Here is a 14,750-nt window from a genome sequence, read left to right as displayed (position 1 = left end):
ACTCACAATTTATCAACAAGCTGTGATGAAAACGTTTTTATTGACGGAATTCTCAAACACAAGCGCATACAAAATACAAGCTCAATTATAAATAGGAATTTTGACGAGTAAAACAGTCGAGAAAATAGAATGATTTACCCTTGAAGCAGCAGTACGGGGTACCTTTGCATACGACTAGTTGGGTTTGGCTTGAAGGGGTTCTGGCGAGTAGCATGATAACCCATCTTATAGCGTTCAGCAACAGCGTTTTGCAGCATGGCACCTCCGCACAACGAACGCGCTAAATCGCCATTCCATTCGGGCTCTAGTATGCATGACTGTTTCCAAAGCCACCAGGAACTTGACTGTGATCGAAATCGCAGTAACAATAACAACTATGCACGCGTTGGTTTCCTTACAACTGGTTAGACTTCAGCAAAACCAGGTATATCATTCGCTCGTAACAATGTAAATATAAACATGGGTAGAACTATGTGATTGAAAGTCGGTTTCAAGCTAAAACACGGACTAGCTTTTATTCCAGGATTAAAGGAACAGATCCTATTAAGCAAAATAAAGGATAAAGCTGATAAATATTCGGACGAAACAGTAGACATACGAGTGAAAGGAATCGTTATAATTTGGCTTATTAAGAAGCAAAACGTCATTCGAAAGGCACGATTAATACTCAAAGACAATAACTGGTTTCTTTCACCAGTGATTTCCCCGTATCAGATCTCTACTGACAGCAAGCTGGTTCATTTGTTTTAAAACTTCTCTCTATGCCCATTCCTGAACGGCTCAACGATGCATTTCATGGCCCGCCGTTGACAAACAATATGAAAGGAACCTTGCGATGCGATACTGATCATACAGATGTGAAAAAGACATAGACGAAACTGCATTGCGTTTTGCAACCATACAGTTAACTATACTGGCAAAAGTTCCAGCTTTAACGAGCAGGAAATGAGACAATTTCAGCGAGTAGCAGCCATCTTGAGAGATTCGTTAATAAATAAGCATGGCATGCTAAAATATGACGCCATGACGAGCAGGGGCAAAGTTTTCTTGCATTTCATACACAAGGGTTTTAGGTAAAAAATTCTCAAATAGACAGCAAAGCGCCTGAAGATCCCACTACTTTTGTTCCGCTCTTTATGCTGGGACCAGTTACAGATAAGAAGAGGACCGAAGTCAAATCTTCTTCTGATATGGTGTTAAATAATTAAATACGGTGCGTCGTCATTCAAAATTAGCCAATAATTGAATCGAAAAAATTACCCGATGTAGTTTACTGACTAGGAGTAAAGTGTTTCCCTTAATAACACATCAAAGAAAAAAGCAAAGTCAGGATTCCAGAAGTATGCACACCCTAAGAAATTATCAAATACAATTATAAATCTTCTCATAGCTTCTTACGCTGTGGGAAACAAACCAATTTATACAAAGAGGGCCGACTGAAAGCGGTTGTGACCTGCGTCGCTTGAAAAAGCAACGAAATTAACACTTTCATACTGATGCACGTTAATAAATGTAAGCTCTACCAAACATCAAAGATAAACAGAAACAAATTGAATGCTAAGTGCAGTACTAAAAAGGCGAAAGAAAGAATAGTAAGGTCTGCCTACGATAAAACACAGGCATTAATGAGAGCGAGACTAACAAAGCATTTGCTACCTTCTTAAAAAAGGCTTGATCTTAAAAATATAGGCCAATAGACAGCGCAGCGATCTCAGAAAAACGAATTTATCATGCTCATTCTAATAATCGGCATTCAAAATTCATATTTTCTTTCTCTAGACCGTTCATGACTCCCCTACACAAAGGCTCCCCTACACAACAACAACTGCGACTTGATTGAGTTGGTTGCTTTACAACTTTCCTTCCGACATCACATTGAAAACCGTTTCAAAGGGGCGAAAATCTGTACATACTAAAGAAGTAAACGGAACTTTTCCCAAGGAAATAACTTTCCTATACTGTGGAGGATAAGCACGATTGAGACTTCCTGCATAATGCTATGTTGATATACAAGACAGCAGTTCTGTAGCACAGTACAAAAAGAATCTTGTAGCAGGATCCCTTTACTTTTTATCCTAGAAACACAAAATACATCAAATCTGGCGGTGTTTTACACCGAAAAGATCTTGCGCTCCTTTGACAGAAATCCTTTTGAGAAAAGTCCTTGAAGACCCGTTTATCTTGAACATCTCTAAAGACTTCCCACGTAAACGGCTCCCGGTCACAACGAGAGAGCTGAAATTAAAGTGACAAAGACATGCGTAACTGTAACTGTCTTTTTACACTAGGAGAAGTTAACTGTGTTTTTTTATTTTCATGCAGTATGATGTTTTAACAAACAGATTTCATGTTCATTGTCATAGCATGCCACAATCACTGAAAAAAAGTCAGAAACAAGTCCAGTTAACCAAGCTACTTTTAAACTATTGAAAATTTGCAAGAAAAAAGGCTGAAGTTATTGAGTGAAAGAAACCACTGCAAGTTCCTGTATATTTTTTATTCTAGGTTTTTTATGTCATGACAAACAAAGGGAGAAAGCATTAAACGGTTAGTGACATTAGTGACAGTAAATTGTTTTAAACGTGATACTCAATTCTGGAAAAACGATATAGTTTTGAAACGTGAATTAAATTACTAGCAGCGAAAAACAAACTGCATAACCCGGCTAAGTTTATATTTGATAAAAAGTCATGGCAGCTGAATCTAAGGCAAATATAGTTCTCAAGGTTGTGCTAAGAAAAGGTCTTAAGAATTCCTTCAACTTAATTAAACGTCTCGGTGATAAATTGCATGAAATTTCTAACTTGACAATATGATTTCTCACTTAGCCTAAGAGATTTCAAGCAACCTGGTCGTAAGTCTGTTACTACTGGGTCATGGTAAATGAAGTTAATACTTGTGTGTATTCTAAATACCACGCCATAGCAACAAAACCAAAATCCTCACCTACTGCAATGAAAAAGAATGTCGTCTTATCAAATCAATATCTATACAAATGAAATAACAAATCAGATAAATATTTTGAGGATTCCGCCAACTCTGCGGAATAATGCTGTCAAACGCTTTGCTATAACGTAATCAGTGGCGTAATTATCTTAAGTATACCAGTGCAACTGAAAGCGTATGGAACAGTTCGCTATTGGACGGACAGCAGAAGCTTCCATCTTACTACCTACAATGGAAATTCTTGAAACAACTTGATCAAAATGATCTCAGCAAAACCAGTGCTACACATTATGTGCTGCGAAAAATTCGGGGCCAGAGACACGCCTAGAAATGATGTGTCTCTGATCGACCAAGCATGGTGTTTTCAACTACAAGACTGACATAAAAAGCTAGATCAAACCAATGAAAAGGAGTGATCTGAACTTTCGGGATGATATCACATCCAACAATGTCGCGTTTTTTTTTCTTTATGAGAGTCCCTGCGGGTTTTGTTCTCTGAATGATGATAAGAAATAAGCTGCAGGTTCTGTTAAAATCTCTATAAAAATTTATCTAGGTTCAAAACTTTAACAATTAAAGCGACCCTTTGCTGTTAATCAATGCTTTGAGAGTGACCTCGTGCATTCGTTGTTGTCAATTGTATAGAAGAACAATACATTTGACAACAAAAAAGATCCAATAACCACTGCATTCAATAGTGACAAATGACCCTCTTGAATCTCTGCAGTTTCCTGTTGCTTATTATCAACCAACAGCACTGCCTGTTCACTACTATTTAAGGCAGCTGATGACATAATTCTCCTAAATTGATTAAAAATTGTTTTTAATCACGAAAGGATGCAATCATGAACTGAAACTCTCACGCTTTGGTATATAGAGCAGTGTGGCTCTAAGTTGCAACTCTGAGTTCCATGCTTAATGCTATCATCATTCAACTATTTTATTTAACATGAGTTCTATCTGCTGGCAAGAAAGCAAAATTCAATGTATTAATGTTTTATCAAGGTCTTTTACCTTAATAAATTTTCCATAAAGTTTCCATACACGTTAATCCAATTTGGTTTGGAGATAAAAAGCTCAATCTAACCTTTTTCAGAGGGGATGTAATTTGGCATGACATCTTGTTACAAAAATAAAAAGATTTATTGACACTTTCTTCTTCAATAACTTCAAAGAACACAGTCATGAGATTTATACTATCACAGCCTGTGATAATAGTGGAATTTAAGCCAATGAAATGCGAGCTTATGGTCATGTTTCATTTTGCCTTTATTCTTCTAGTTTCTTTACTTAGAGGCTACCCAACAACATATCCTAGGACATAATACCATACATTATTTAGCCATGGTAACCCATTTAGAACCGCTGATTTACAAGCACAAATGCATTTTAAAGTAACACTTTTTCTTTAGAATTTTAAATAAAAATTCTAATTTGATAAAATAATCAAACCAAATGATAACAAAAGATTTTCAGATAAAGTTATGAGGCATTCTTAAAGAAAACAATTCAAAACACCAGGACAACAAGGATTAAAAAGGTTATAAGCTAATCAGATTGTTTGTTTAAAGTTTGAAAAGGCAATGATAATGCGAAATGATAAAAGAAGCCTGAAAAGAAAATAGCATCGGATCAGGCACAACTGTAAAGCTTGCATCTCCTGATATGCAAAGCTGTAGGGAAAAACTGCTGCCACAAAAAGTTTTTCCTTAAATGTTAAAATTGCTTTTGTCAAAGAGCTTTAAAAACTACCACCAGTAGAAGAGTATTTTCTAAAACTCTGTTGCTTCCATTTATAAAATATGACTGTAAACCAGAGAAAAACAGTGAAATGTGTAGCCCATTTTGGTCCTAATTAAATATGATTACCTTGGTTGGTTGTAGTTCACAAAAAACGTGATCATGTAATTGTATTGCAAAAAGCCTTTTTTCCACTTGCAGAGTATGTACATTGTAAAGCATCTGCCTAACTGCACATTAAAAATCCCAACTTAAAAATTTCTTGATAGTCAATCAATAATTGGTGAATTTCTATTCACACTCGGACAGGTATGTGGGTATACTGTCAGAAACTATTTAGTCTGCTTTAAGCCACCAAAAAAGTGATATAATAGCTGAGAAGTCTAATTTTTTATTGCATCTTTCCATATTTCTCAGGGGCATTGAGTTTTCCCAGCTGTGCATCCTATGGTTGTCAGCTGAGATTTGCTGAATAAAATAGAAAAACTGCTGGACTTTTACTATCAAGAGTGTTCTACAGATAAAAGAAAAGTAGGCAAATTTGCCAATGGCATCACATTAGTTCCAGTCCAATGGAAGGAGATTTGCTGGCAGATGAAATACTGACAACTGAAGTACAAAAATACCCTGGTACATTGATAAGGCTGACCCACCTTATAAAAGCAAGTGCTGTATCTCAATATTCTCTCTCAATCTCAAAACAAATGCTATGTTTTGGCTTTTTACTTATCACCAAATTCTTTAAATTATATTTCTCATATTCAAAAAAAAATTCGGCTCAGAGAGTAGTTTGAAAAATATTCCTACAAAATTAATGAAAACACTGTTGCTTTTGTCCATGCTAGGTGTTTAGACAAAACCTACTTTCAATACAACAAAATGTTTTTGAGTTCTAGGGTAAAGAAAAGGATCCAAATGCACCATAAAGAAAACCAAAATTTTGGCAGCTGTAATTTTCGTCACTATAGGAAATGTTAAATACATGATAAGCATTATAGCTTAAGAGCAAAAAAATTAAGCTTTCAGCCAAGGCCTTATGTAATGAAAATGTTACTTTTTAAACATAATTTGTATTTCTAGTCTAGTTAAATAATTACTCACCCTTTTTCAAGCATTTTTACCAAATGTGATTCAAACGTTTTCATAGGATAGCAGGAAAGATAAGGAAACAGGCTAATGATGCATGATGGCAAAATTTAAAAACTCAGTTAAAAAGGTTCCTTAATCAGATTTACTTAATTTGATGATGTCAGAAAAAGGCTCATGAACCTGCTAGGCCCTAACAAGGGAAAGATAGAACGGATTAGAAAGTGAGAGAAAACAAGTTTGTTTATTTTTGTTTTGAATAAAGACAGGTTGTAAGAGTTTGAGACGTAGGAGAGGTAGAGCATTCCAAAGTTTATAAGATCTAGGGAGGAAGGAAGAGTGGTGGGATTAAGTTTATGCATTAGGCAAAAGACTTGGAAAGGGTGAGCGCTAGAAGAGTATCTGGTATTAGGTACATGTCTCAAAGGGGCCAGGAATCATATCTCTGATATCCTGAGAGCAATGCATAAGATGTGAGAATCAAAGTAATTGCTTCCTAAACACAGTTTCTTCTTGCATACAGGAAAATTAATAAAAATCAAGGAGTCCTTATGCTCCATTTCATGGTGCTTTTAGATGTTAGATGCAACAAATTAAGTGTTTGTGGAAACAGGCACATCCCTGCTCTAGGCCATCAATGTATGGAAAACAGACAATTTAATTCTGGATATGGTAAAAAACATGTTATTGTGAAAACTAATTAAAAAATGTTTGATAAAGGCTGGTTCATTGAAAAAAATAACATTCCAGGCATAGGAATCATGAGGTGTGGTCACATCGAGAGAAAGGAACAGGACACTGCTTGATAAGCATAGCTTCTCAGTGTCTTAAAAACTACCTTCAGATGCTAGGTAGCAACAAATACAGAATACAAATAAACATTCCTAAATAGGAATGTGTATTCTGAATGAATATAAATAAAAAAGTTCAGTTTTTTATGAATTTTGATGCTGATGGGAAGCTTATGGTTCTGAAAAGAAGATGGCCATTTTCTAATTGCAAAAAGTAGAATGCCCAAATCAAAATGATATTTGGTAATTGGTCAACGTGTGCTCACCAATTCAGAGTGTGCCAAAGGTACAACTTCAAAGTTAGTAGATAGGCAAGGTCATCTTCTCATTGAGATTTTTCTCTAATCAGTTAATTAAAATCAAAGGATCCCAAATTGTGTAAACAGATTCAAGAGTTCATTTTATATAATTGACTCATCAACTGGTTGAGACATAAGTGGTGCTGCCATTGGTCAAGAACAAAGAAACAATCTTACTCTGTTCACATCTGGATATAAATTTTCTGCTTATCTTTTGACATTATCCAATGCTTAGACAATGAGGAAACGTAGGCATGATATGTTTCCATTCTTTTATGCCACCTTCAAATTTTGCATTAAAACTTATTTGAATGATAAACTCACGAGAGTGAGTGCATTGGAAATTGTAAGACACAAAAGATACATGGAAATAATCTAAGGACTTACATTTCTAATGGCCTTATTCTTCTTGTCATTTTGAAGCTATATGATGAGTAACATTTTTCTCCATAATAATAATCCAATGAGCTGCAAGAATGACCTAAAACAAAAGTTTACAGACATTAAAATATATGTTTTTATCATTTCATTTATACTAGCTACCAAAGGAAAAAATCAATCATAGCAGAAATTTTAAAAAAATTATTCAAAGATCCAAATGGAAATTTGAAAATATGAAAATGTGTGCACTGGATGTCATGAGCCAACAGTAAATGCAACTTTTAGAATAAATACATCAATAATGGAATGTTTTGGGGTCACTGTGGTCCTCACATTTTGCTTCTGATCTAAGTGTCCTTTTTTACTCTATTAATGGTTACAAGGAACACTTTCTACAACATTATACATTTTTCACTTAAAGAAGGACTTATAATTTTAAACATTCATAGAAAACAATATCAATAGATTTTGATGGGTCTTGCAACAATCTCGATAGATCTTGCAACAGTCTTGATAGATCTTGCAACATCCAAAACATCTTGAAAAATGAACTTTTTGTCGTGATTTTGATTTTGCTCTCCGTTTGCTAATTTGAACTCTCAACAGTCATCATACCTTTTCTAAACAGTTTTTATCATGTAAAAGTTGTCAGTAGGCCTATATTTAATTCTACGAAGTTAGTTTCTTTGATTAGATTAAGGAATTTAATCAACTTTGCACTCATTGCTATCCAAAATGAAATAAGCCAGTCTGTTCACATCTTGGAAGATCAGTGAGCTCGATGGTAAATTAATAAAAATTTGCCAGGTAATGTATAGACAGCATAACAAAAAAACCGTCTGTTAGTTGGCCATTTAAAAAATAATCTTAGGAGGCCTACAGTTTCAGTATTAATTCTAGTTATAAATCTGAATATTTTACAGCTCTTTTAAAGTAGTCTGTTTGCCATGTTCGTGTATGTAAACAAATAACAAAGTCGTTTCTATAAAAGTAGCAACCTATGTCCTAACCTAAAACTCACCATTCGGGTAACTTCCTTACAAGTTATCGTTGATCTATATCGATGAGCTCTATTTGCAGCTGCTGCTGCAGTTTCGACTTGCCTCACACATAACTTCTGTCCATGTTTTATAATAGGGTTCTTGTCTTCCCACTCAGAATTAGTGCGGTCAGCCTTTGCAAAAGTCTTCACCATGCAAACACAGCAGAGATTTGCCTAGTGATGGGGACTGGGACTGGTTACTCCATTTTTATTAAATTGAATTTTGGCGGCAAATTCAAAATTTTAATTATCCGACTCAAGGGGGTATGTCAATCCATAGAGGTGAAATCCCACAAAAAGACTAACAGTGGAAATTTCCCTGGAGTAGAAGTTTTGGTTTTAGCCCTGACAAGTCTGTAAGTGAGCCATTGTAATGATCTAATGTGATGATACAATTTTGCAGCTCTTCTGAATCCAATAAAGATCTTTATTAAGGAAAGAGAAACAGCTTTTTGAACAAAGAATCAAAGACATTGATAAAAAAACAATGAACCAGTCAAATGCACCATTCTTTCCCAAACGTTGCTTTCGATCCACATTATCATTTGGACATTATCCAACGTTTATGATCTGAAGAGCGTTGGGCGAAAAGTATTCAAGTGTGATATACTCTGCTCTTCACGCTATTATCAAATTCTGTTGTGGCAAGGCGAATTTTGATATTGTTAATATGATTTTTGAAAGAATGCTCGCTGTATAGCCTTAAGAAAGAGATGAGGATTTTGAATGATTTTGAAGATGAAAAAGATATTGAACATGACGGGTATAGTTCTGAGCAAAACTCATTTACTCTAGATTTTGATAAGGCTCTTAGTTTACAATGATCTTAAATGTTCATCCGATAGCAGTTATGCAGTACATCTTCATTTTTTATTACATTTATACTTCTAAAATACTGAATTGATCATATGTAAGTTTCTTTTAATGTTATTTTCTTTCAAATGTAAGTTTCACGCGCTGCTTAGTGAGAAAAGAAGCTAAACGGAACTGATCTCTTCAAACCAGTATTCATGCGTTTTCTCTTAACTTTGTTTTAAGTTTCCAATACAGTCTCTCTGTACATGCGCAACGCTAATATCCTATTGTCAACTCCTAGAAACATGATTCAAAGGACATGTATCTCAGGGCATGCTCAGGGTGAGCAAAGAGAATATGCGCTTCTTCTGTCTTCTTGTGCAAGCAATTCTATTAGAATAGCTCTTGTTGAGGCTCGATGTTCTAAAAGTTTTCAAATCTGTGCCTAAATTTGTTCATGAGTTATTTTTAAACGAAACCGCGGGGCAATTTTCTTCGTGAAAGAAAAGGTAGAAATGAAATTAAGACGCATTCAAAAGATTGACTTTTGCTCGTATATTAGCGTACGTTTATTTGTTAGAAAGTTAAAACTCATATGGGTACTTACGGTAGAGTTTGTCTTTGGCTTTTATTGTCATTTTTTCTTAGATTTTTGAAATTTTAGCCGCAATATATTTTTAGAAATTATGTATTTTAAAAGAGGACAATGTGTAAAACATTTGGGCCTTAGCTCCTGAATCAGAGCAGCATTTTCAAAAATCATTGTTTCAGACAATCAACCTACACAATAACTTACCTTGCTCACTTGAGACATCAGCTGAACTTTTTTCTGCAATACTTTGAGCTTGCTCGCTGAGATCTTCGTAGTCCCGTACTGATCTCTTCCTGTTCATAGACCAAACATTTTTTGATTGTGCTAGCACACTGTGAATATCTGTCTCGTCATATCCACCGCTAATTTGTGCAGTCTTGATGCTGGCAACGAGTTTCTTTTTGGACATGATCTCCCGGAAAACAACTGGGGTGACTGCAAGACTTCCATTTGAAACACTGCATATCGTTGGCCGTAGGATCCTTCTTGAGCTTGTCGCCATGCTTTCTCCAGACCTTTGCTGTAAGTGATTTATGGTCTTATTGACCATTATTCTCTCTTCGCATGGTTATGAGCTTCATCTACTGTACATGTACTAATGATTTTCCATTCTTCGCTGTTTGGAGCTGCATTTTCATCAACAATTAGAGTCTTGCGAGAGTTGCTTCTGGAATCTGTATACAAACATGAAGACAATTAGTTAAATGCAGTGGTTCAAATTCGATTTCAGCTCAAAAAGACATCACCGAAGGAAAGCTTAAACGGGCTACCACCTGCAGCAAATGATCGCAGAGATAGCTTGCACTGATACGATCAAAACTAGGTTATAATAGATTGTTTTGTCTACTCTTTTATGCTTTAATGAGTTTTCAACTCTCTCTGCCTTGTATTTCTTAAGGGTTTCAAAGCAACCCTAAGTCGAAGATTCATATCGAATGAATTCAAAAAAACCAGCCAACTGACGCTTTCCCTTTGACAGTTACTGAACTGATTTTGTTAAATTATCTGTTGACTAAGCTAAACTTTAACACTTCGATGACTGATTCATAGAGGCAGGTAGACAATCTTCTGGGCATTTTCATAAATTTACCTGTTCTAATGGAGCAGGACGCTGTTGTACTGTTGTTAGCAGATGACTTTAACTTAATTTGAATAAACGATGAACAAAGCTAGGAGGATGGCAGATATTCTTTGTGCAGAAGGTGGAAAAAGTGAGCTGAGGGCTTTTGTCATTCTTGGACTCCTTTGTCTATAAAGTTGCAAAAAGACTTCTACCCATAAGCTTTGAAAGTGAAGAAAGGCCTCAAAAGGGAAGCAGGGGAAAGATAACGAGCCATCGAGTTTGCGACTCTAAACAGTGAGTGAAGCCGGTTTTCCACTAGGCGATCCTATTCACGCAATGCGAAGCGATGATTGTTTACACATGCGTGTCAAACAGGTATCGAGCTACGATATTCATCTTAACTCTTCATCCTATCCTGATGAAAGTTATGCTCGAAACGTCAAACTCATATTTCTTTCCAAGGTGCAAAATCATGCTGAACACTTCATTGATTACCATATTGATCGCGATGAACAGCCGCAGCCATGGATTTCGCTCGTGAACGTATGCGAATTTGCTCAACAATTCAAAAAACTGGCTGTAGCGGCAAAAATCAGAATGCTTTTGGAAATGCTCAAGATTTAGGCTCAAATGAAGATTAATGTGCTGTTAGAAAATTCTTTAAAATTGCTGCAAATTTAAAGTATTGCTAGCTTTGGGTCGTTCGCAATTACGTGCTCAATTGTTGTCCAAAAACCTCTTTTAGATTTCCAAGGGCATATTTCAGCAAAGTTTGTCTGCTCATATTAAAAATGGCTCTTCCTTCCCCTGTAGGGTTCGTTCCGCGCACACCATTTTTTTAAATGCACATTACTTGTTAGCTCATTTCAGTCTCGTGACAGAGAAAACAGTGTCTGGCTGTACAATCAAATGTAGCTATTTTCTTACATTTTTTGAGTGCTATCGTTATTATCTAGTACCAATAAGAATGTTACTCGAAGAAGTTTCTTCTACATCTAAAATGGCTTTTTAAACAAAGACCTACATTTGATTGAATTCATAAAATGTAACAAACAGCTTCAACCAAAAGATTGCAATGAAGATTCATCAAATGAAGTTTCTGCAAACCGAGACACAGAAATTGCTTGTTGTTATTGTAATTAGTGGGACCAAGTATGCGTGACGTAAGTAGTCACATCCTTTACCTGAAATATCTGATAATGCCAGCTTGCCAACTGCAACCACTCATTGAAGCTGCATTCTTGATACCTTGAAGTCTAAACACAAACTGAAGGCATGCTTGTATTTGGTCCAAATTTCAAAACGAATTTGCTAACGATGACTGCGTGGGTGAAACCTGTTTTGCACTGATATCTAATGCTGCTCAAATTTATGCTAATACCTTTTACGGCATGCAACTGACTTAGCTGCACGAATACCGGATAAGGATCCCACTAACAGAGAGCTCTGAAGTCCCTTTGACCTAGCATCTCTCCGCAGTCCTTCCCTGCGATTACCTCCTTATCTGCAATATTTTATGGTGCACAGTTGGTAAGATTATCTGTGCCACCGCATCCCGAGAAGATGGCTTTTGCAATAATTGCCTAGTCCCCGTCACAATAAAGCTCTTAAACTATTGCATCAGACCAGAAGAGGTGCATTAATTTCGCTACATACTGCTCTTCTCGATTAACGATCTTTATTTGACAATCATGCTGGATTTGAAACTTGTGAACTAATAAGCTTCTTATAGTTTTTTATTACAACTGATTTATGCAACTAAAACGACTTGAAATTTGGCAACCTGTCACATTCAAATTTGATAAGGAAAATTTTACATGTCAAACAGCTAAAAATGGAGAAGTAAAGAATTGTTATGACAGGGATTCAACCGGTTACCATGGTGATGATGTAAATAAGTCTTTGTGATGAAGTCGTCGATTTTGTTTACCACGTGCACCTTGGAAAGGTTTCCAACTGGTGTCGTCAAAGAAATATCAAACAGGATGTTGAAACCGAGAATCCTCCCAAACCGATTGAGTCATATTCAAGATAAACATGATAGTTGCGATGATGTAACCGATCTGCACAGTCAACATAAAGAGAGAAGAAAATGAGCCCTGTGGGATCACTTTTAGAAGTTGCATCTTCTTTTTTATGAAGATTTTGCGTTCTCTTTATTACGTTACTTTAATTTATCTGTCAAGAAATAAATCGTGTTTTCAGTTCCTATGTTTATAAAATGAGCTCGTTCAGAGTACTATTCAAATAATGAACAAGCAAAAAAGTATCGAGAAATCTACACATAACAATCTTCTTGATAACTACTAAAACATATATTTAGGAAAGTATTTCCATAATTCTAAATGTGCTATGCATGTCACAGTTTAAAAACAATAAATTCAGAGAACCGCTTCGAAAAATCCATAGAATAGAATCTTAGAAGCATGCTATTGAAAATGTTTTTAGTTGGATTGTAGTTGGAAGAAATTGCAAATACAGTGAAATGCTGCTCTAGCATTATGTTGGAGTCCTACTTCGCCCTTTTTTCTCTAGAGGCACTCACAAAAACTAGACGCATTCACTGTGGAAAAGATATGTCTACGAAAGATCTTTATTCTAGCTTCAATACTTAAGTCACAAAAATTTTAACGCAAACACTTAAAAATAGAAATGTTATGGGCAGTTCAACGACAGTAGAGATGGCCGACGTCATAATGATGTTAGGTTGATAATAAAAACCGAACAAGTTACCTCACATGGCCAAATTCTGCATACAGCTGTTGTATAACCAGTTCATGCAAATGCAGTGATGTCGTTTGAAAAGTATGTAAGCTGCTCAAAATTGCATCCATTTACATTTTCGCAGTACAATAGACCTCTATCCCTAACGATTCCAGGTTCATTGTCTTTGATGAAATGTTTGCTAATGAATTCTGCAGTCAACTATGAAAGTATATTTTATCATTGACCTAGCCAGGCATTGCCCTCATTCTTGTTTAGTAATACTTGCCTTCAGCAAAAGCTTACACTATCAATGACAGGATAATTCTTTATTCAGAAGATTCAAATGAAAGACAATGTAAATAATAGTATAGAGAAATAAAGCGAGTCACTCTCCATGACATTACCTTGCAGAATAGCTGAGCTCTTACCTAATTCAAAGATCTCGTTTGAAATATCCTGATCTTGTTTCGCCTCTCCTCTCCTGTCAATATGACCATTCCGTTTTCGATATTGTCAAATTCAAAAAACTCATTTAAAATTCATGCTCTGCGGCCACTTGCCTTGAAATGGTGACCTCAATTGGCTCCTTTCGTGGAATTTTATTTTTTGTTGCCAAAACAGCTTCTTGCAGATTGTGCTAACGAAAATGCAAATATCAACGGGCATAATTTTCTACGGTCCTAAAGATTCTTGATATCATTTCTGAAAGCATGCCTTGACAGAGAAATTTGCTTGTGTCGTGTGGCGGAAAACCTGAATTACCGGTCCGGACTGCCAATGGTCTAGGAGAAACGAACGAGTTTTAAATTTTGGGCAAAAGTAGAAACGAAGCAATAGGTTATTTCTATTTTATAGGTCTTCAGAGTTTAATCCTATTTCAATCAGATTTTCCAAACATTTAGGATTATGTTAATAGCCAAATTTAAATAATACGTCTTGCCAAATATTCACCGTTTAAATGTAGTTCTTAATTTCTTAACTGACATTAATGCATTTATTTGAAAATAGGGCCCTTCAAATATTCACGTAAATTAAACGACATTATATACATCATATTTATATTTAACTTGGTTTGATTTGTCTTCCTTTTTCAGTTCTTTGTTGCTTTATGAAATTTTAAAATCTTTTAACACCAAAAGAGAAGACAAATCTATATGATTCTTGTTAGGTTTTAGTTAGTTTATTTTTGGTATATTTAAAGAACAAAAGCATGGAACACAGAATGAAAGCAATAAATAAAACATTATTCAAAGCAAGATTTTTTAAGTGCATTGCTGTAAGTTGTGTTCGTAGCAAGAGGTTTTTCCGT

At 35.5% G+C, this 14,750-nt stretch overlaps 1 protein-coding gene across 9 annotated transcripts in view; it reads right to left on the bottom strand.

Moving 5' to 3' along the window:
• Positions 1-14,750, bottom strand: part of LOC135682270 (protein FAM149B1) — a 36,844-nt gene that overhangs the window by 17,261 nt on the left and 4,833 nt on the right. For 4 of the 9 annotated variants that reach the window (XM_089113431.1, XM_089113435.1, XM_089113434.1 and 1 more), the window contains exons 2-4: positions 13,870-14,223; positions 9,877-10,346; positions 7,250-7,343 (exon numbers count right to left, since the gene is read on the bottom strand). In XM_089113431.1, the coding sequence (XP_088969557.1) occupies positions 7,250-7,343; positions 9,877-10,222 (440 nt within the window). In that variant the 5' untranslated portion in view covers positions 10,223-10,346; positions 13,870-14,223. Of the gene's footprint in view, positions 1-138; positions 4,844-7,249; positions 7,344-8,264; positions 8,574-9,876; positions 10,347-11,919; positions 13,405-13,468; positions 13,812-13,869; positions 14,515-14,750 lie in introns of those variants that run through there. The other 5 variants (XM_065197089.2, XM_089113433.1, XM_089113432.1 and 2 more) reach the window with 5 other exon arrangements.

The sequence above is a fragment of the Rhopilema esculentum genome, chromosome 17, assembly GCF_057945365.1.
Source record: "Rhopilema esculentum isolate cy_ngs chromosome 17, ASM5794536v1, whole genome shotgun sequence".
Lineage (NCBI taxonomy): Eukaryota > Metazoa > Cnidaria > Scyphozoa > Rhizostomeae > Rhizostomatidae > Rhopilema > Rhopilema esculentum.
The sequence above is the reverse complement of the archived record's forward strand: the minus strand, read 5'-3'. Positions and strand labels throughout refer to the sequence as shown.